The sequence below is a fragment of the Daucus carota genome, chromosome 2 (genome assembly GCF_001625215.2).
Source record: "Daucus carota subsp. sativus chromosome 2, DH1 v3.0, whole genome shotgun sequence".
Classification (NCBI taxonomy): domain Eukaryota; kingdom Viridiplantae; phylum Streptophyta; class Magnoliopsida; order Apiales; family Apiaceae; genus Daucus; species Daucus carota.
Genome location: NC_030382.2, coordinates 48,484,124 through 48,504,721, shown reverse-complemented (window position 1 = coordinate 48,504,721; position 20,598 = coordinate 48,484,124). Strand labels below are relative to the sequence as shown.

Here is a 20,598-nt window from a genome sequence, read left to right as displayed (position 1 = left end):
TTTAACGTAAGACGAGATTATGACTCTAAAACTATTTAATCCAAATTACTTGTAGTAAATTCAAAAACTAGCTACAGTAATATTTAATTTTTTGTGGATTAATATAACATTATTTTCTTCTGTAAATTAAATTCTTGATCACACACATATAGTTAAACAGCCTTGCTAAACTAGACTGACATGTAATAACTAGTTTGGAGTAATTAGTACTATGCAAAAACAAGGAGATAGCTGGTGCAGATGATCAAAGCTGTCCATCCCGAAATATGAGCTGAAGGTGATGAAGATTGATCGGAGCCAGGCAAAGGCCTTCTATAGTAATATGGAAACCAGGGCACCATACCGTCTGGCGGCGAGGGTGCATTCGTGAGATCAGGAGGGCTATTTGAACCGGCTGGAGGCCCTGGTACTGGGATTGCTGGTGGTGCATTAGTGAGATTAGAAGGTGACCGAGGGTTGTTAGAACCTGCTGGAGGCCCTGGGGTTAGAATTGCCGGTGGAGAGAACCTGCATGGTTCAGGACACACTTGGGATGTAACGGTTGTCTGGTAACTGAGAATTATTGATATTAAGAAGGCGAAGGTGATTTGTTTGCTATACGAAGTCATGTTGGCTTGAGAGAATATGATGGCAGAAGATTAATAACAAGGAAGCATAATGAATAAGTAGATAGCAAGGAAACACACAAGAATAAGGGAATTGTCTGACAGGCAAGGAATGTAAAAGAATCGAAATCAAGGGAGATGTGTCTTATGTGTACCGATTATCTTGTGTTTATAAGACATCGTTGACTTGTTCAATAGGTATCTTTTGTTTACGAGGCATGTTATATTGTCAAATCAAAATCAAATTGGGATTCCGTATAATAGAATGAGCAAGAGTTTATTTGATTAATTTTCAAAGAGCTTCCCGGAATTCTGTATAATTAAATGAACAAGGGTTTAATGTTTATTTGATTAATTTTGAAAAAGCTTCCAGACAATCCATTACCCGTAACGAACACGAAGACATTGAACAGACAATAGAGAAACAGACCGGAACCTGTAGACTTCTGCTTTACTTGGTGGTGTTGCAATTTGTATTTTACTGGCCATCTGGGCTGTTGAGAAATAAACAAAGATTAACTAATTAAAGTCCAATCGAACTAGTGACATGTAAAATTTAATGGGCTTATCCTAATTGGGCCAACCGATAAAGATGCTTCAAGAAAAAGCAGGATCGAACTATTTACAATAACCTAATTAGAGTATCTCCAACGCTAACATTTAAAACTGTTGGCTAAATGATGCTTAGCTAAAATTTTATTGAACCTGTAGTGATTTTTGCTCCAATGGGGTTAGCTATAACTATCAGCTATATTTAAAATATTATCTTTTTACTTTTTTTGAATATATAATTAAAATACATTTAAATAAATTTGCTATGCATGAAAATCAATGTTGCATTTTATAAAACTATAACAAAATTATAACATTTTTATATTTATGTCAATATGTTAAAATAAACATTATAAAATAAAAAAATAATTATAACACTTAATAATATTACATAACATCATAACTTTATAAATTAAAAATATAAATAGTATATCTATATATAATATAATGATACACATATACATAATTTGTATATTATAATATTATGTATCTTAAACTTACTTGAAATATTTTAAGTTGTATACTGATTATTAGAATTTTTTAAATGTAGTTAACAATAAAATCATATTTTTACACTTTTATTAAATAACATTTTTATTTATAAATTAAAAATTTAAATAATACATCTATACATATAGTAATTATGAACATATATAAATAATTTTTATATTATATTATTATTATTATATATTTAAACTATAATTTAGATATTTTAAATTAAATATTGAAAAAAAATTCAAGTTAGTATGTTATATATTATAAATAAAAAATAATAAGATTTGGACTAAATAAAATAATATATGTGTGTGTGTGTGTGTGTATTCAATATAAGTAAAAATATACAAGTTAAATATATATCTTTTAGCTATATATATTCAATATTTTAAATTATATATTTAAAAAGTGATTTAAGATATTATATTATATGTTATAAATAAAAATAAGAATTAAAAGAAGGCTTGGTTTAGACTACTGAGAAGATGTTTTGCAAGTTGAAGGTGACGTGGATTGTTTTAGATGATGGTAGGAGGATCAACAAATGTGACGTCCCCTTTTTTCGGTAGGTAAAATTATACCTAACAGGAGCCTGCGTTGCAGTAGTCATTTTTTTACACATTAAGTATAAGACTAAGACAGTGACACGTAGATATTATAGGTAACAGTTGTATAGGATTGGAGATGCTCTTACAGCTGTACCCAAATATTACGGTTGCTTGTGCCAAGTACAAGGGTGGCCATTAACTGTGACTCTGTGAACCGGGGATATATCTCAAATTATAAATATAATTTATCTGTTTAATTATATATATATTTTACACCTGAAATAATAAAAATACTTCTATATATTTCTGATTAGAGATAAATGATTTAGTGCATATATGTGTTATAAATAATTAAATTTATATATCCAATATACGTGCAATCAATTAATTAGTCAAATTTTCTAAAAACTATTTAAGAAATAACAGTATTTATATTAATATAATATGATTTATGAATCAAATATTTATCTCTTATATGGATCAATCGGAAATCTTTCTAATAATTTGCAGAGACCTTAACGACAAATAATTACTCCCTCCGTCCCTTTTTATCTGTCCATTTTGGAAAAAAAACGCATACCAAGAAATAATTGATTGTATAAACTTTTTCATTAAATACCTCTAATTAATATCTTGAAGATGGTGGAATACCCCTACTTTATGTCTTGAAAACATGAATTCAACCAAGTTTTAAATAAGTCAAGCCTTGAAAATTGAAATTATGAAGATATATTTGAAAAACTATTTAGTTTTGAAAGTATAAATGGACAGATAAATAGGGACAAATTTTTACTTCCAAAGTGCACAGATAAATAGGGACGGGGACGGAGGGAGTAGTATATAAATAATAGTGATGGAAGCTCAATCTCAAAATATCTAGCACCGGTGGTATTTTGGCATCATCTTCATCAAATATGCTAATTTTAAGAGGCAGAACATAATTGATCCTTGCACAATACAGATTTATTAAAACATTAAACCCATCAAACCCATCCCAACAGAAGATATTGGCGCAGAATCAGGCATCTTATTCAACGTTTTCTTCTTCGCTTATCGCTTATCACAATTATGTCCATATTCACCAATCTCATCACCACAACAACAATTTTGATATTATTGAATTTCTCGATTCAACCATCTTATTCCAGAGAGGCTCACGTCATCAACTTCCGATCACCAAATCTCTACCCTGAATCATTCACCTGGGATCCATCCTCTCAACACTTCATCGTCGGCTCTCTCCGACGTCCCACTCTCCAGTCCGTTTCCGACGCTGGCGTTGTCGACACGCTCCTCTCCGACGCCTCGTTACCGTCCGATTCCGCTTTTTTAGGACTCGCCGTCGATACTCAGCACCGCCGCATCGTCGCCGTCGTTCACTCTTCGTCCTCGCCAGCAGTCGCCTCCTACAATCTCCGCAACGGTAGTCGCATCTTCCTCACTCTTCTCCCTGACTCTAACGCTACCGCCTCATCTGCCGGCGCTAACGACGTTGCCGTCGATTTCTCCGGAAACGCTTACGTCACCAATTCCGCTTCAAATCTCATCTACAAAGTCAATAAAGACGGCGAGTTTTCCGTGCTTTCGAGATCTCCGATCTTCTCGCAGTCCGCGGTGGAGCCTAACACGCCGTACAGCTCATGCGGTTTAAACGGTGTCGTTTACGTGAGCAAAGGCTACCTACTAGTCGTCCAATCAAATACAGGCAAAATGTTTAAAGTCAACGTTGACGACGGTTCAGCCAGAACGGTTCTTCTAAACAAGGCGTTAACGGCGGCTGACGGAATGGCCGTTAGAAGAGACGGCGTCGTTGTGGTTGCGTCAAGAGAAAAGGCGTATTTTATTAAGAGCGATAGTAGCTGGAGCGAGGGTGTGGTTTTTGACGAAACTGCCCTTGATGCTGAACGCTTTGCAAGTGCTGTAACTATAGGTGGAGACCGTAGGGTATATGTGTTATATGGGCATATAGGTGAGGGTATGATGGGAAATACGGAAAGAGAGGAGTTTGCTATAGTGGAGATTGAATCAGAGAAAGAAAGTAAAGAAGATTCTGTTTGGATATTTGTTTTGATTGGGCTGGGTTTAGCGTATTTTATGTTTTGGAGATTTCAGATGCGCCAGCTTGTCACTGACATGAACAAGAAGGCTGCTTAGGTTTTTTTCCTCGATAGTTTTCTTGTATTTCATTGTGTTTAGGTTTTGTTTATCATTTACACGAAATACTGGACAACAGTTTTGGTTTTTTTTGTTTGATAGTTAATACGATGAATATTGATGATTTTGTTTCTGGGTCTTCAATATTGTGTGTAGTTTTGTCTGAGGTTGTAAACTTTTCTGAAAATGATTAATGCCGGAATTACACACATACTACCACTAAAATTTGGACAGAGTGCCTTTGTTGAGTTATATGCATTTACCTAAGTTCAAACACAAATATAAGATCTGGGAAATACCTTGAAGTTAAGCACAATAACTTAAGTTGTATTGTTCCCTGGTTCATGTATATACTAGAAAGCAGCAGCTCTATCACAAACCCACAAGCCAAAATGGTCTGCCATTTTCGAGAACATTTTCTCCCAAGAATTCCTTGCGCAATACATCTTGATTTCACTAGCATTTTCAGTACTGGTTACATATTAAGCATAAATTTCAACTTGTTATCCATTTCGGTTTACTGAGACACTAACCTCAATAATAAAGTCTGATGTAAGAGCTTTCTCTTCCTCCTCTCCCTGGGGAGAAGTCTTTTCCTCATTCTCTATATTTGGGTTCGACAAATTAGATTTTTCTTTCTCCTCTACAGGTGGAGAAGTCTTTTCCTCATCCTTTGCGTCTGGATTCGGCAAACCAGCTTTTCCTTCCTCCTCTGCCAGTGGAGATGTCTTTTCATCATTTTCAGTATTTGGATTCTTTTCCTCATTCTCTGCATTTGGATTCGACAAACTAGCTTTTTCTTTCTTCTCTACCGGTGGAGAAGTCTTTTCCTCCTTCTCTGTATCTGGATTCAACAAACCAGCCTTTTCTTCCTCCTCTGCCAGTGGAGATGTCTTTTCTACATTTTCAGTATTTGGATTCAATAGATCAGTTTTTTCGTCCTCCTCTGCTGGTGGATAAGTTTTTTCTTCATTTTCAGTATTTGGATTCATTAAATTAGCTTTTTCCCTTAGCATTTTAAGCTTTTCAAATATTTTCCTCTTGATCTCAGGTTTAATTACACGTGCTTCAGCAGAATCCGGTAAATTGGTAGCAATGGCAGCCAAAGAGGCAATAGCTAATTGCATCCCCACGTTTCTTCGTGAAACCGAGGTCAAGGTTTTCGATGCCCACTCTTGTTTAATTTCTTTGGCTCCCACCTGCAAAAACAACAGATACAACAAACTTTATTGGTAAAAAGTAGTATATTGAAACTTAATTGTTGACAAGTTGATATACACACTACCTCCTCATAGTCATAATGCACAAAATGATCATATACATTGCTGATAAAAACTAATCACTTCACTAAATTTTATTGAACTTCTACACAATAGACCATACTGCTAGCTAATTGGTGCTCAATGATCGAATTTCTGTGATATATGTTGCCACTTGATTTAATGCTATATATAATCACCGACAATGAAATAAAATATTAGAAGAAGAATCACCTCTTAATGTAAGAAGTTGGCACATAGCACAATCATATAGTTCACAAGAACAATCAGTCTCAAGTTAAGCACTAATGAGTGATAGAAGTATTATTACACAGTACAAAATTTAAATTTAAACAAACAACAGATTTGTATTATTATTTTCTACAAATGCACCAAGGAAAAAGTAAAGTAATTTATCCCAAATTATAATAATATAAGTTAAATAAAATAGAAACCAGAGCGCAGAAAACAACTCCAGTGTCTTAAGTATACTTTGTTCTGTCCTGACCTGGTGAGTAGCAGAACGTATTATTCAATTAAACATGCTCACAAAATGCAAGGTGAATAAATGCAAGATGATGATTAAAAAAACCTACTCAACAAGTTCCAATTTACTGGTAAGATGATGAAAGGCAATACAGCCAACAAAACATAATCTGCTTGGCTTGACTCTTACTAAATCTCAAGAGAAATAGCAACTTGCATTCTGATTTTGGGGGTCTTGGGGGAACACCAGGACTCAGACGTTGCAAAGGCAACATAAATTTAGTCAAAGAGACAATATACAGTTTCCGTGAAGAAGGTAATTTACAGGGTAAAATAGAATTCTCTTAGTTTCATCAGGACTTGGATGGATCCAGAGGTGGATTTAGTACTACTACTAGTGTTGATGAAGGGTTACAAAGTGTACATTATTCAAGTTTTGAATTTAGTCCTTGTATCTTAATATTCAGACAAAAACTTTCTAGTGGACAATGTATTCCTCAATTTAGTTCCTTAATATTCAAACAAAAACTTGATCCCACTAAACTAAAAGGAGTGCTAATTGTTGAGTACAATGTTATGATTTGAGTTGTGATCAAACTTTCTTTCTTTAACAAGGCAAATGCGGTCCAAGATTAAAGATGAATTACAAAAGAATAGGTTAGTCTGAACCTGAATAGAAAGATCCTCGGCTCTTTTAGGCACGGCCATACTTTGGACTTTCACGTCGGAGTAAATTGAGGCGGTGATCGGAGATACAGGGAACCTTGCCAGAGTTAAGGAAGAATATACCAGCGCCATTTGTCGGCGAGATCGACGACTGTGATTTGATCGCGAGTCTTCTTGAATATTGATTTGAATAATTTGATAGCTAGTTGTTGTAACCAATTGGCAGCTACCGTGTAGGTGAGCTCGTATTCAAGTACAGCACTTGCAAAGGAGCTGGAGAGGGTTTGGGTTCGTAATGACAAAATTACCCTTAAACTTCGATATGTGCTCGGTACTCCTATTTTCATGGCATTGATTACAAAATTTTCTTTAAGCTTGGATCTGTGTTTGAAGCTAGATATTTTTAATTATTGCTAAATAAGAGTAAATATCGGATATTCATATCTTCTCATTTATATTTTATTATCATGAATTAATTTGTATATCCTAATCTGTGAATTAATATATATATTTAGTTTAATTTGTGCTTCACACTAGCAGGAATTTGAGATTTGAACCGATAAGTGGCAAAAGATTTCAATATAAAGATCCGAGATCTTATGAAATCCTGTATGTTAACGGTCTCATTTTCTTTTATAAAATTTAATTTATAGGATGTTTAGTTTATTTTGGAAGAAGTAGTTATTGCTTATAAGTGAAAATTATTTTTAATTTATATGTTTGAATGATTTTTTTTTTGAGAGCATGTTTGAATGATTTTTTAATTAAACTATTTATTTATATAATTTCAGATTGTAAAAAATATTATAATAAACAAATTATTCATTTAAAATGATGAATAATTATTTGATATATTCTGCTAAAGAAGTACACGTCACCGATTTCTGACTTTCGAAGTTATTTTTTTGAAGTTATTTTGATATACTTTTTCTAAAGAATTGGAAATCGACTTATTATAAACCCCAACGATTTGCAGCTCTACACTCCCCAAATTCTGAGTGTTGATATCCATGCAAAAGCCTTGTCAAATAAGCAATCTCTGCTCTGCCACCTCGCATTCGTTATCTGATCCACCTTGTGTTCTAAACATGACTGCACATTATTACGATATATAACACAACACGACCAAAGATGTTTTTCATGTCTGTAATACACTAGAGTAATGTTATTTTGGATAAAATGCAGAAGAATATGCAGTTTTAATAATGTTAAAATTTTATCCAATACAACTTGTCTAAATTAAGCTATTTAGTACAAATAAACATGAAATTATTAAAAACTCGTGACATGCATGATAGTATAGAGCTTCTGCCAGAGACTTTTTTACCCATGCAAAATGGATGATGGAGGTGTAATGAACATCCATCCCGATTTAAATTCTACCAGTAGGAAGTTGCTCATATAAAAATCGAGACTGCATGAAAGTTTCAAAAGTTTTTGAAATTTAATAAATCCCTCGAAAAAATATATCAGAATCAACCAAAAAAAGCCACATACATGTATGTGCCGAAAGTTTGATAGATGATGCAAAAGAGCAAATAATTAGGTGTATATGCAAATAAGATTTATCGAAGTGAAACATATATAAGCACTAGTACTACGAATAGCTCAAGGTCGAACAGACAACGAAACAAAGGCGAAATGCAAGAGAGTGCTGACTTGACAAGCTTAGCACGGAGATCACTCACCCATCGGTCATCTTCACCTCCGCAAGCATATATGTTTCATGCGTAAGGGCAATCTATCTTCTATCTATATAATAGTTTCTGAACGCTGTTTGCTACAGTACCCACCCTCAAATTAATTGACCCCGTCCTTCAACTTAATTGCAAAAATGCCACTGCCTATTTTCATGCTTGCTTGCTTACGTGTTAACCTACCGTGAAGACACACATTTGTCTACAGCTTCTCACAGAAGCTTTGTTTTCAAATCAAAAGAAAGAAATGAACAAAGCTTCTCTCATATGTTTCTTTCGGCGGCGATATCCACTGTATAATTCACTGTACTGTCAAATGACTACAGCTTCTCTTCAAGCATCAATCCCATTTCTCAGCGCTCTCTAATTTTATCGCCGTGCAAAGCTCATGTCCGATGTATGTAAACCATTACAGCTTCTCTTGCAAGCTTTGGTTTGAAATGAAATGGATCAAATGAATAGAATTAGTCACAGATTTTTCAGGGCGAAGGTGTGATCCCTGCTTTGTGTATTCCGTTATTTTCCTTTACTTCATAATATTTGTAAATTGATTATTCTAATTGTTATCTCCTCCAGAATTCAAGTAATGACAACTCTTGGCGACGGAGGATATGATTGTGGGTATAAAAGTAGTACACTGTTTTTGGATCCCTGCTTTTATTGTTATATGATTCAACTGTTATCTATTTATTGTAGCTGAATTTCGTCCGGAAACTGTTTGATGATTTGTTCAAAAGAACAAAATCGATGAATATATATCACTTTACACTCAGGTAACTTTTGTATGTGACTACTTGAGTTTTGATTAGTTAGTTGATTATATTGTATATGCTTATATTGTTAATTATATGAAATTTTCTAATTTTAATTTTGTTACTCATCGTTTTTGTTTGTTGCGTATTTAAAATGATACCCAATCTGAGTTTATAAGCTGCCTAAATTCAAATTCAGGATGGGTTGTCACCTTCAGTTATTATGTTCAGAGACCCGTATGCGTGCTTGATAGATCAAGAAGGTATTTGATTCTTATCATTTTCTTTCCATTATCGATTATATTGTAGAGGTCTTTAAGAAAAGAATATGTCTGTTTTTATTAAAGTTTCTTAGCTATTATGACTTGAGCTCAATAGTTAACACATTAAGTTTTGCTGGAATTATTTTTAACCCTTTAACAGATCAAAGAGGTGAATTGTTGATGCATTAAGATTTGTTATTCAATAAATTAAATAAATCTTCGACCTCAAGTCAAGGCAGGCTGCATTTGTTGAGAACCACAAGTAAAGATACTAGGAATTTGTTTGATGGGGAGCAAATTTTATTCTCTCTTTTAAGGTCTTTTGTAATTTTTTAATTTCTTTTCGTTACAGAAAAGTGTAGGTGGGCTGGCAATCTTTGCGCTAAATCCATGGTGTGATTAATAGGGATGTGCTTGCTTCATACTTTAATAATTCAGTGTCTCTATTCAAGCAGCCCAAGACATGGTATTTAAACTTCTATCTATCTATCTATATAAAGAGTTTGGCTTGACTCTCATGTTAAATTTGATTACTGACTGATAATCATGCAGAATGGTCTAATGATTAGTTTATTGCTGTTTCAAGTCTTCTGTACACTATTCCTGTTTAACTCTTTAACTGAGTTGTCTTGCTTCATGGCTGCATCAATACAGGAAAGGTGACTGCTATCGATATCTTGCTGAGTTCAAGAGTGACCAGACAAAGAAAGAATGCTCTAACAATTCATTGAAAGGCTATGAGGCATGAATATATATCTATTTAATTAGAAATGTTTTAATAAATTATACAACAGACCTGTGCATCACACTTTACATAGTTGTCGTAGCTTTCTAAATATAAGGAATATAAAAAGGAGATGCATGAAGTCCATGAGAAAGTAGCATGAATATGCAGTAGTCAAAAAGCCTATGGCAGGATGAATGTATCTTCTCAGGAGATTTTGTTGAACAATTTTGAATACGGTTATAAAGAATGCTGGCATTTCAGTATCTGCAGAGTACAGTATCTGCAGAATCAGATAAGACTTCTAAAAATAGATGAGTAGTTTTTGGACTACGAGCCCGAGTTGACCTTGCTCTCGCATAGACATAAGTTTTTTATCTGCGTTGTGTGATACCCTTACCGGAACGTTGCTGCAAGGTGCTGGAGAGTGTAATTTTTAAACTTAGGTGTAAGTGTAACAGCTGCAAGCAAGTTGTTGCATGAAATCATCCAACGATTATCGGGGGGAAATTTAAACAGAGAAGTACATAAATAAACATTAAGATTTATTTTTATTTTTGTTAATCACAGTGATTGAGCTTGGTTGATACTTCTGTTTTATACCGAATAGAGGAAGCCTACATACTATTATTGTCATGCATCCTATTTTTATGTAAAATTAGTTGTATGACCTAACCAACATGTTTTCTGCTGTGTATACAGGGATTTAATATCAGTCAGCACGAGTTAGATGATTTCTTTGGGGGACCAGCTTTTTCTGCTGTGTATACAGGGATTTAATATCAGTCAGCACGAGTTAGATGATTTCTTTGGGGGACCAGCTTTTCTTGCTTGGGCTCGCATGGGAAACTTGCATGGGTAGGCATATGCAACCATTTCTTTTTTTTATTATTTTTTTGTCCAATGTCAAGTAAAAACAGTCATTTGTATAATCAACAAACTCTATTTATTCAATTGAAACTCAGTACCAAATTTGAGTTTCGAAGTTTGGATGTTGTAATATTTTATTAGTTGAATGAAACTAGCACTGAGAAAATACTGAAGATAGTTTCATTGTCGCAGAAGTTAGTTTTGGGTGAGAGTGTGAGACATTGTCCTGCATTGTTGGAAATCTGACAGAAAAAATGGGTCTGGTGAGTGGTGCACTGTGTGGAGAAAAAATGGGTTTTGGGGATGAATAAGACACAGAGAAATGAGACGAGGGGAGTTAATGAGGACAACATTAAAGATTTGATTTGCCTTTCTTTGAATATTTTTCTCTTTTAGTTGAAGCTGTATGTGATAATATTTAATTTAAGAACAAAATGTTAATATGTTATCAATTCCAATAACAATAATATTCACATATCATAATGTATTTTATAAAAATGATTTTAAAAGTGATAATAAATAAAATTCATGAAGTTTATATATAAGTATTCTTTTAATATATCATAAAAAACAATTCACCGTTATATTTTCTATTAATTTAGTATATCTTAAAGTTTTGTATATAATTTATACATACATTGAATTATATATTATATATTATAAAAGAATATTTAATCATCCATTAAAATATAAAAATAATATGAATGATTATAAATTAAATAATAATATCAGTTGCTTTAAAAAATAGAAATTATTTAAAATTTATGCTATTTTTTTTTTTTGGAGTTCGATATTTGAATTTATTAACATTAAAGATCGAGGTATGGCCGTAGCCGAGAAATCTTTTCATTAGGAAAAGATATTTATATTTATTAGTTTTTTATATTTGAATAGTGTAATATATTTTCAGTTTAAGATATATTCAATTTGTTAACAAAATGTGGATATATCACGATTTATATAATTAATAATGTTATATATATCATAATTATATAATGAGATCGTTTAGATTATATCAAAAGAAGTGTTTATTGCTTATATTTTGATAATGTTAATTATAAATGAAAATTAATTTATTAATTTTAATTATGTGTCTAAATAATTTTTTTGAATTACAATTCATCGGGTATAAGAATCATCTTTATAATAGAGAAATATTATATATTATCTTTTAAAGTATATCTATACAATTTGTAAACTCAAATTTTAAAAATAAAAATAAGTCATTAAAAAAATTAAAATTTTTAACTTCTCGAAGTTGGGCTTGAATTATAAGTCACTCAAAAACAGTTTCTCATTTATATGTACTCTACTCATAATAACATTAATATTTAGGTAGTTTTATATCGAATAATTTTTTATTTTTAAAAATTATATTATATCTGTAGTTGAAATATAATATTTAATTTAAAAACAAAATGTTAATAGGTCATACATTTTAATGTTAAATAATATTCACGTTCACATATCATATAGTTTATTTTATAAAAATGAATTTAAAAAATTTTAATGAATAAAATTCATAAAAATTATATAAATTTTGTTTATTGTTAATAATAACGTAATTTTGTTTGTCACGCACAAGAAATCTATCAACTTTAACCTCCAAGCGAAAAACTATTGAATGAACTGTGCAGGATACTTTAATTAACAGATTATTCTTAAAAGGCACTTTTATTATATGTATCGGCTTCAATGTGTGCTATGGTTTGAACTCTAAAAACAATTTATCAGTAAATAAAATATGACATGCAGAGGCCCAGCAGGGCGGGCTTAAATACTAGTATATATATGCAATGCAAGCGAAAGGATCCATAAGTGGGTAGGTAGGCAGTAGCTACTTGTTTTTAATATGAAAACGATCCCACCTACCTCTTTTGGTTACGATCCAGATTCATGCAGATTTCCCAAAAACAGGCTACCATTCTTTCGTCAAGGCCCAAGGGTTGATAGCTTCAAGCTCTGCACGTGGGTGTCACGTGTTTGACTCACGGGTGAGGACCGGAGAGTGCAGATGCGCGCTTTCTTTACTCTTGATTCCGATTTGTGATTTAACCCTTATGTGCACTACTCGAAAGAATTTATGTCGTAGCTTCTATCTCATATTGTTCACCCAGAGAGTATATGTTTTGTGCTTGATTCGACTTGTGAAAGTGTAAACACTTGCAGAAGAAAAGATTCGCATTGTGGGGTGAGAAGTTTGTATTATTCATCTGTGTAATAAGAACTAACCGGTCAATCAGAGAATGAATGTCTAGGTAAATGACCCACATCTCTGGCCGAATAACCCCACAATAATGTGATCATAAACATTGACATATCACATAACAATTCACCTGCTATGATCCTCCACAGATCGTATTACTTAAAGATTAGATTGTTCGGATTTATATACTTAGCCAGCAACTAATCGATTGGTTATGATAATGACATTTTATATTCTAGAGAAAAGTCACGTGGATTAGATTGTTTGGATTAGTATACGAATCCGTCAATTAATCAATTGATTCAATACTAACAAATTTTATATTATAGAAGACAATATTACGAGAGACATGTTATGTAAGAAAATTGACCGAAAATGCTAGCCTATATTATATTTAATGCACTTATCAGTATTTTACATAAAAATAAATTGATTTTTGACACATTCGTTATATTTATATAGTCGGTATTTTTACAAGTAACTTTTATTGTAAGTGAGAATTTCTTGATGTGCAAATGAAGTTTTAATATTGTCAAAGTAGATTTCTATCGAAATTACACACATAATAATAAGCCAAAATCAGAATCTCGTCGTGGATTTCCAGAAATCCCAGATGTGTTTATCAAGATATCTTCCTCAAACTTTGGTCAAATGCCAATATATGACGGGATGAACTGACAATTGCCCATTTCGATAGCAAATATTGAACATGATATATTGCATCAACTCGCATTTGATTGATACACAATTCAAGAAAATAACACAGTACTGATCATACTTATCAGCTCGTTGATCGGCACAGAACTGGAAAACAAATACTACTAACATAGATTCCTTATGCTCTGTTCCTACATCTAAGAGCTGATTGAGTAGGAAACAAATGAAAAAAATATCAGAGATATGATTGCTCTCAAATCTTATTCAAAAGTGGAATCCAGGTGTTAATCAGATGTATCGATACAGAACATGATTCGAACCACAACGTCTATTGGTTTATTTGTCAGTCCTTAACACCATAAGCATATTTGAGAAACAGGAATCTACTTTGAATGCGAGAACTACTAGTTACAATTACAAAAATTCATGGTTACATGAGTAGAAAAATTAATAGATCCCATAGCAAAACGGAAAAGTTATTGTTTTGGCAGATAAGATACGATTACAAAAAAATGAAAACTCTACTATGATATCAACAAGAAAAAGAACAAAAGGTTTTGTTCTTCAAATATAGGACTACTTGCACACATTTCACTGATACAGAACAAGACGTTGCTGTAAGATTAACGACACATTTGATGAGATTTGAAACCAAACAAGTATAACTTGTACTCGGACGTGTCTCTCCTGATACTCGAACCCGGTCATGAACTCTGTTTAAAGACTATGAACTGGAACTTTGAAGGTTTGAGCTGTTACAACAACGTAAATGATTGAAATAATAAGTTGTCGGAGTATGGGATAGAAGTTAATCACGGGCACATGATGAAATGAGCATGACCATAAGAGTACTGCGATCCTTCATGCGTGAGCTTCACCCTGTTATGGCATGGAGAAGGATCCGAAGGAGGCACCGGACCTCTGGGAAGCTCGCTCTGAATTGAGCTAAAGAATTCCATACTTTTCACTTTCATCGAATCTCCCTTCGTAGCCATGCCTCCTAGTAATATCATACCTATAATTAGCACAGCCCTTATACTCCTCAGCACAAATGCACTCTGAAGAATCATGATGATCCACCTTGTAGAGGTACAAACACAATTGTACTTATATTTAGGGTTGATCCACAGAAATGAAACGACACGGGAGCTTGTATATTTATAAGGGTAGAAGGTAGCTGAGTATGACTGGCGTTTGTAGGCGCACTAGAGGAGTTGTTTGAATGTGATGGATTTCAGGTTTGAAGAGGGAGAGTTTGTGCGTTTTGCCTCTTTATAAGACTTTGAAAAACAAGCTTAAACTTAATAATAAGTCATTACTGGCTGAGCACGCCAGAGCAGCCAATTTAGAAATAGTGTGAGTGGAAGTTGTGGGTTATTAAAATATCACACAATCAACTCTTGCTTTGCAAGTACTTCGTCTTGGCTAGCTTGCGGATAATATAGATAACTATTGTCAATTTATAGGTTCGTATTTTATGAAGAACAAATCGGAAGCATATTAGCTGTTAATACGAACAAGAGAAACTCTGTTATAGAAGTCATTCCTGTCCCAATGCATATCATATGTGCGCTAAACAAATCTTTTCAAACTAAAATCTTGTTTCCCAGAGGAAATGATTCTGTAATTAGGTATTTATTTCCACTAACTAATTATAAATTATGACATGTGTGTCCTGATTGACCCAAGTGACGGCTGCTAATATTGGTAGACCGAGACTTATACCAAATTACTGATGATGGATGGAGAATTTTTGTGCTTTTCAGCTCCAGGGGATCTTGGCAGTTATAAACGTACTAAACTACTCAGGTACGAGTTGCTGGTATATCAATTCTTAATCCATTTGATTGGAAAACTTGCACCACATTTCCAGCTTTACACACTCAAAAAGTAACTTGGATCCAGACCAAACCTTTAAATACTGGTAAGCTTTTAACCAAAATAAATTGATGGATACACAAAACTGAATTCGAATTGAAATATTTACACTTTACAGTTTTTACAAGAAGATTAATCTGTATAGCTGACACAATTAGGTTTAAATTTTCGGAGCTGAACTTCCCACGGATCCAAATCAGGGGTGTGATACTTTTGCTGTTGTCTTGTAATAAAAAAGATATGCCTTTCCAAACAGAGTCACAGGCGCTACTGCCAATACGGCACTGAAGCTGATAAAGTCAAACGTGGTTTGCAAGGTTTCTGTGAATTTCATTCTGCCTGCTACTAGAAGATTGATATGTAAAACTCACACCAGCTAGTGCTTCTCAAATGTGTAGTACTCATATATGTAGCTGCAGTTGTAGGGAGTATCATGTTGTGCATATTGGCGACGATTAAATCATGTTAGCTGCCTGCATCTCAGCCATCATCTTTTTCTCATCTCATTATTGTTTACTCTCTACTGTTTTCTCACCTTTATTCCACCTTTTTTATGCCACACTCCAGTTTCTGCAACTCTTTTGCACAATTTGCATGGCTAATAATTGCCCAACTTTATTTTTACTGCATTATTTAGTGCCCACATATGCATCGTGTGTTCCCCTCAACGAAAGATAAAACCAACTTAAATTACTACTATATTAAAAAAGCTTGTCAACTCTGGTTTATATCTAAACTGTTTAAATTTCATTCTTGTCTGTTTCTAATGCGAAATTGGTTCTTGAGATCAAATTGGACTTATGATTTTTACCCAAAAGAAGGGTGTCATCTTGATATGTTTGGGTGCATACAGCTGCTTATAAGTTGAATATTACACGATCAAAGATTTGATTTTGAGATCTATTATCACGGCTCACGAGTTCTTGTCAATTTCAAGTATACATCTAGAACCTAAAATCATGAGGTCTACCTCAAATACCTAAAATCTCAAATAATAAAAACAATGTGCCTAATAATGATATCAAGAAAACGATAATAAACAATATATAAGAGAACCAAATAGAGAGGATATTCTAACTTTATCATAGTATTTGACAACATAGAAATAATAATTAAAGATAGGTGTATTACGAAAGTTTGCGTGTTAATATATTTTTTAAATTTTTTATTTACTCTTTCATTATATAGATAAAATGTGTGATACATCATTAGTTAACATACGTGGCTTGGGATCAGATTCGACCCGGTATAAAACACAACAATTTCCATAAGAGATTCAAACCTGTTATATAAATATTATAACTTGATAAGTATAAATATGATAATTCAAAATTATACTTACTTGTAACAAAATAACTATAAACAAATAATAGAGGGGATGAGATCAGGATGTACCAAATCTTTTCTTTCTATTGAATGTGTTATGCGTGGTACTATAATATATGAAGTGATATATATTTTTAATCTTTCCCCAATATTAAGTTGGCACGACAAATCTATCACATACAAGAAACCAACTGCAGCGTGAATCATCTCTCTCACATGCAAGTCTGTGATATATATCTTGAAATATAGTATAATTTACTCCATCCCGTTCAAAGCAATGGTTCGCTTTGATATTTTTCTAACTAAATAATATTCATCATAATTTTTAGTTTTAAATTATAGAAAATCAATTAACAATTGTAAAGTTAATTTTCAAACACAATAAATTATTATCATAAAATTTCAAATAGGTGGATAACTTTGGGCACAAATATTTATACACATAATGAGAGTATTCCCTCCATGATTATATGTCTAATTCTTCTAATATTTTGATGTGTATTTCAAGATATTTTGATTTATATACAAAATTATGAATAGATATATTAGTTTCAAATTATTTTTATTTTATGCAAAATTAAAATTAATTAATGTTTTAATTATATAATTAAATCATTTCAAATGCATATCAGCAATTCAAAAATACGTGATATCAGTATCACTAATTTTGATTCATGGTCATGGACTTGCATAGACGCATGTATTGCCTATCATATCCATAAAATAAAGTCAGGCTGGGTTTATCAGTCCAGCACTAATGGGCCAGGCAATACATAGTTTCTGGGCCACCAATTTGTAGTATGTTGGACATAAAGTAACCGGCACACAAATCCCCTGCAAAAGCAAGAAGCCCAGAACCGGCATTTTATATGTGATTTTTATTTTTATTTAACCAGTACCTATATATATATATATGTTATTTGTATCACTTATTCCAATAGAGCTTGCAGAAACTAATACATATATACCACTGTTGAGATATTATAATGGAGGCTCTTTTCTCTTCATTTCCAACTCCTTATTATGAGATACAAGGGGTCATTTGTTAAATCTTAACGGTATTTGCTGGATGAGTGGAATTCTGGACCATTGATAAATCTGAATGATGAAGAGATGACGTTGTTTGTTACATCTGAACAATAGTTTCTGAATGATCAAAAATTCCGGATAAATTATAAAAAAGCCAAAATAAGTGATTTTAGCCCTTATAAAAAAATAAAACGGATTCTTGAACCCCCTTCACGCTCATGTCACGTCGAGGTACTGCAGAAGAAAAAACTGCAAAATCCGATCCAATTTATCGTAATCGATTAGTTAACATGTTGGTTAACCGTATTCTGAAACATGTTGGTTAACATGTTGGTTAACATGTTGGTTAAATATGAATACTCGAACGAGTGGTGACGTTTGATAAAAAATTTAGTTTTTTTAATAATAAAATACATTGTAAAATTTTAGAATTTCTTAAATGTTCATTTTCATTTCACAAAATAGATTAATGTAATTTTTTGATGATTTTTTTATTCTCTAATTTATACACATAAATTCGATTTATTTATGTATTTTATTAAGATGAAAATATATTTTATAATTGAATAGAATTTATAAAATTATATGTATAATTTATAGTTCAAATAAAACCATGTCAAAAATAACTAAAATGATAAAATAAGAAACTTAACAGTTAACAGATTAAAATTCTTGAGAATATTACAATTTCAAGTATTTGAAATTATTCCCGACAAAAAAAAAGTATTTGAAATTATGCATAATATTACTATTGGCTTCTGAAAAACATACATGAAAACATGCTGAGGCCGTCTGGACGACGGAGGCTCTGTTTTTAAAGGTGCGTCGTTCAGAGGATTGGCAGCCATCCAGATAAAACAAAACAGTTAACAAACAATCTCAATAACAGAAAGATGCCTCGTCCAGTCCTTCAGGTTCCGTTCAGGTGTTAACAAATGAGACCTAAGACTTCTATATATAATTCTTTACTAGTTCTAGATTCTTCTTCCTCGTGGGCTTTTGTCTTCTTGGGCTGAGGCCCAACATTAGTCCCCCTCCAAAGTAGTTCCAGATCTTTAGATGTGGATTAGATTATCTTGGAAAGCGTTTTTGCCGCATGTAATTTTTGTTGCTTGACAAGTTTAGTGTGGCATGGAGGCGGTGAGCCATTTCTGTGTGGAGGTACATGAGGTGGTGAGGTTGATGGTGACCATTGTGGTGAGGACGGTTGACTTGCAGAAAAACTTGTACTGAACTTGGGAGGCGATAAGAGCAGTGAAGTTGAGGAGCTGGAAGCTGCTGTGAAGGCTGATGAGATTTTTGCGGACAAAGAGTCTCTTTCCTCTCTAGTTACTTTCTACCAAATAATCGAAGCCAATCTGATCATGATAATTGCTGAAAGAGCATGATGGCTAAAAGAATAAACTGTCGAGTGAAGTAGATGGGGCTGTGAGCTTAGCTCGGAGAACCGTCTTTGCAGTGAAGTAGAGGGGCTGTGGGCTGTGAACTTGGGGAACCGTCTTTGCAGTGAAGTAGAAGGGCTGTGGGCTGTGAGCTTGGAGAACCGTCTTCGGTGGTGATATCAATGTTGTCACTTCTAGCTTTCAGGTTTGATAATCGATTTCAGCATGACATCTTGTGGGGATTACCTATATATTCATCTAATGGGTATGAAAACACTGGATATGAGAGTACGCTATCATGCACTCCTTATTTTGCCCTCGTTGGGGCAGTCACTTGACCTTTTTCAAGTGAAGAGTGTTGGTGGATCATTTCATACAGATAAGGAAGTTAATGTAGATGCCTTGATTCACATACTAGCTTGCCCGCAAAGCGAGCTTATCTTGGAGGTAATGTGTTTGGGCAGATGAAGCCTTGGGGCTTGATACCTGAGACCGTAGTAGGGTTTTGCCTGCCATTTAAAGGACGCTCGTCGAGCTAGTGAAGCGATGTAATGAAGAGGCGTGATACCTGAGACCCGTTGTAAGGCTTTGCCTGCCATTTAAAGGACGCTCGTCGAGCTAGTGAAGCAATGTACTGAGGAGGCCTCATACTTGAGACCCGTTGCAGGACTTTGCCTTCCATTTAAAGGACACTCGCCGAGCTAGTGATGCGATGTAGTGAAGAGGCGTGATACCTGAGACCCGTTGTAGGGCTTTGCTTGCCATTTAAGGAATGCTCACCGAGCTAGTGGAGCGATGTAGTGAGGCGGCGTGATACTTGGGATCCGTTGTAGGGTTTTGCTTGCCATTTAAAGGACGCTCGCGGAGCTAGTGAAGCGGTGTAGTGAGGAGGCAGGCAAAAGAACCACTTGGTTCATCGGTTCAATATTTCAGTGCCTCCCTTTCTGATCAGATTTGAAAATATCATCTCTCTACTCGAACTCTTCAAAAAGCAACTAATAGGCATCCTCCTATGAGGCAAGGAGCTTGCTGCTAGCTTTAGAAGTCAT

At 33.6% G+C, this 20,598-nt stretch overlaps 2 protein-coding genes across 3 annotated transcripts; one reads left to right on the top strand and one right to left on the bottom strand.

Annotated features, from left to right (window-relative positions):
* Window positions 1–49: 49 nt before the first annotated feature.
* LOC108209613 (uncharacterized) lies at window positions 50–7,056 on the bottom strand. 2 transcript variants are annotated; one of them, XM_064087893.1, is made up of 3 exons: window positions 6,769–7,056; window positions 4,888–5,553; window positions 50–1,099 (listed from the first exon to the last, which is right to left on the bottom strand). In XM_064087893.1, exons 1-3 carry the CDS (start codon window positions 6,895–6,897, stop codon window positions 926–928), a joined length of 969 nt encoding a protein of 322 aa, XP_063943963.1. In that variant the 5' UTR covers window positions 6,898–7,056; the 3' UTR covers window positions 50–925. The 2 variants fall into 2 exon arrangements, with proteins under 2 accessions (XP_063943963.1, XP_017236100.1); XM_017380611.2 differs by lacking the exon at window positions 50–1,099 and adding an exon at window positions 4,661–4,810 and having other exon boundaries at window positions 6,769–7,051.
* Window positions 3,002–4,498, top strand: LOC108209612 (uncharacterized). Its single transcript, XM_017380609.2, has one exon. The coding sequence runs from the start codon at window positions 3,269–3,271 to the stop codon at window positions 4,352–4,354; it is 1,086 nt and encodes a 361-aa protein (XP_017236098.1). The 5' UTR covers window positions 3,002–3,268; the 3' UTR covers window positions 4,355–4,498.
* Window positions 7,057–20,598: the final 13,542 nt, after the last annotated feature.

What these genes read in the sequence shown, in the direction of transcription:
- LOC108209613 (XM_064087893.1), bottom strand. Translation starts at nt 6,897, where the DNA reads ATGGCGCTGGTATATTCTTCCTTAACTCTGGCAAGGTTCCCTGTATCT. An exon ending in CCGAGGATCTTTCTATTCAG is followed by an intron (nt 5,554 to 6,768) that starts GTTCAGACTAAC and finishes TTGTTTTTGCAG; the next exon opens with GTGGGAGCCAAAGAAATTAA. An exon ending in CATCAGACTTTATTATTGAG is followed by an intron (nt 1,100 to 4,887) that starts GTTAGTGTCTCA and finishes ATTTCTCAACAG; the next exon opens with CCCAGATGGCCAGTAAAATA.
- LOC108209612 (XM_017380609.2), top strand. Translation starts at nt 3,269, where the DNA reads ATGTCCATATTCACCAATCTCATCACCACAACAACAATTTTGATATTA.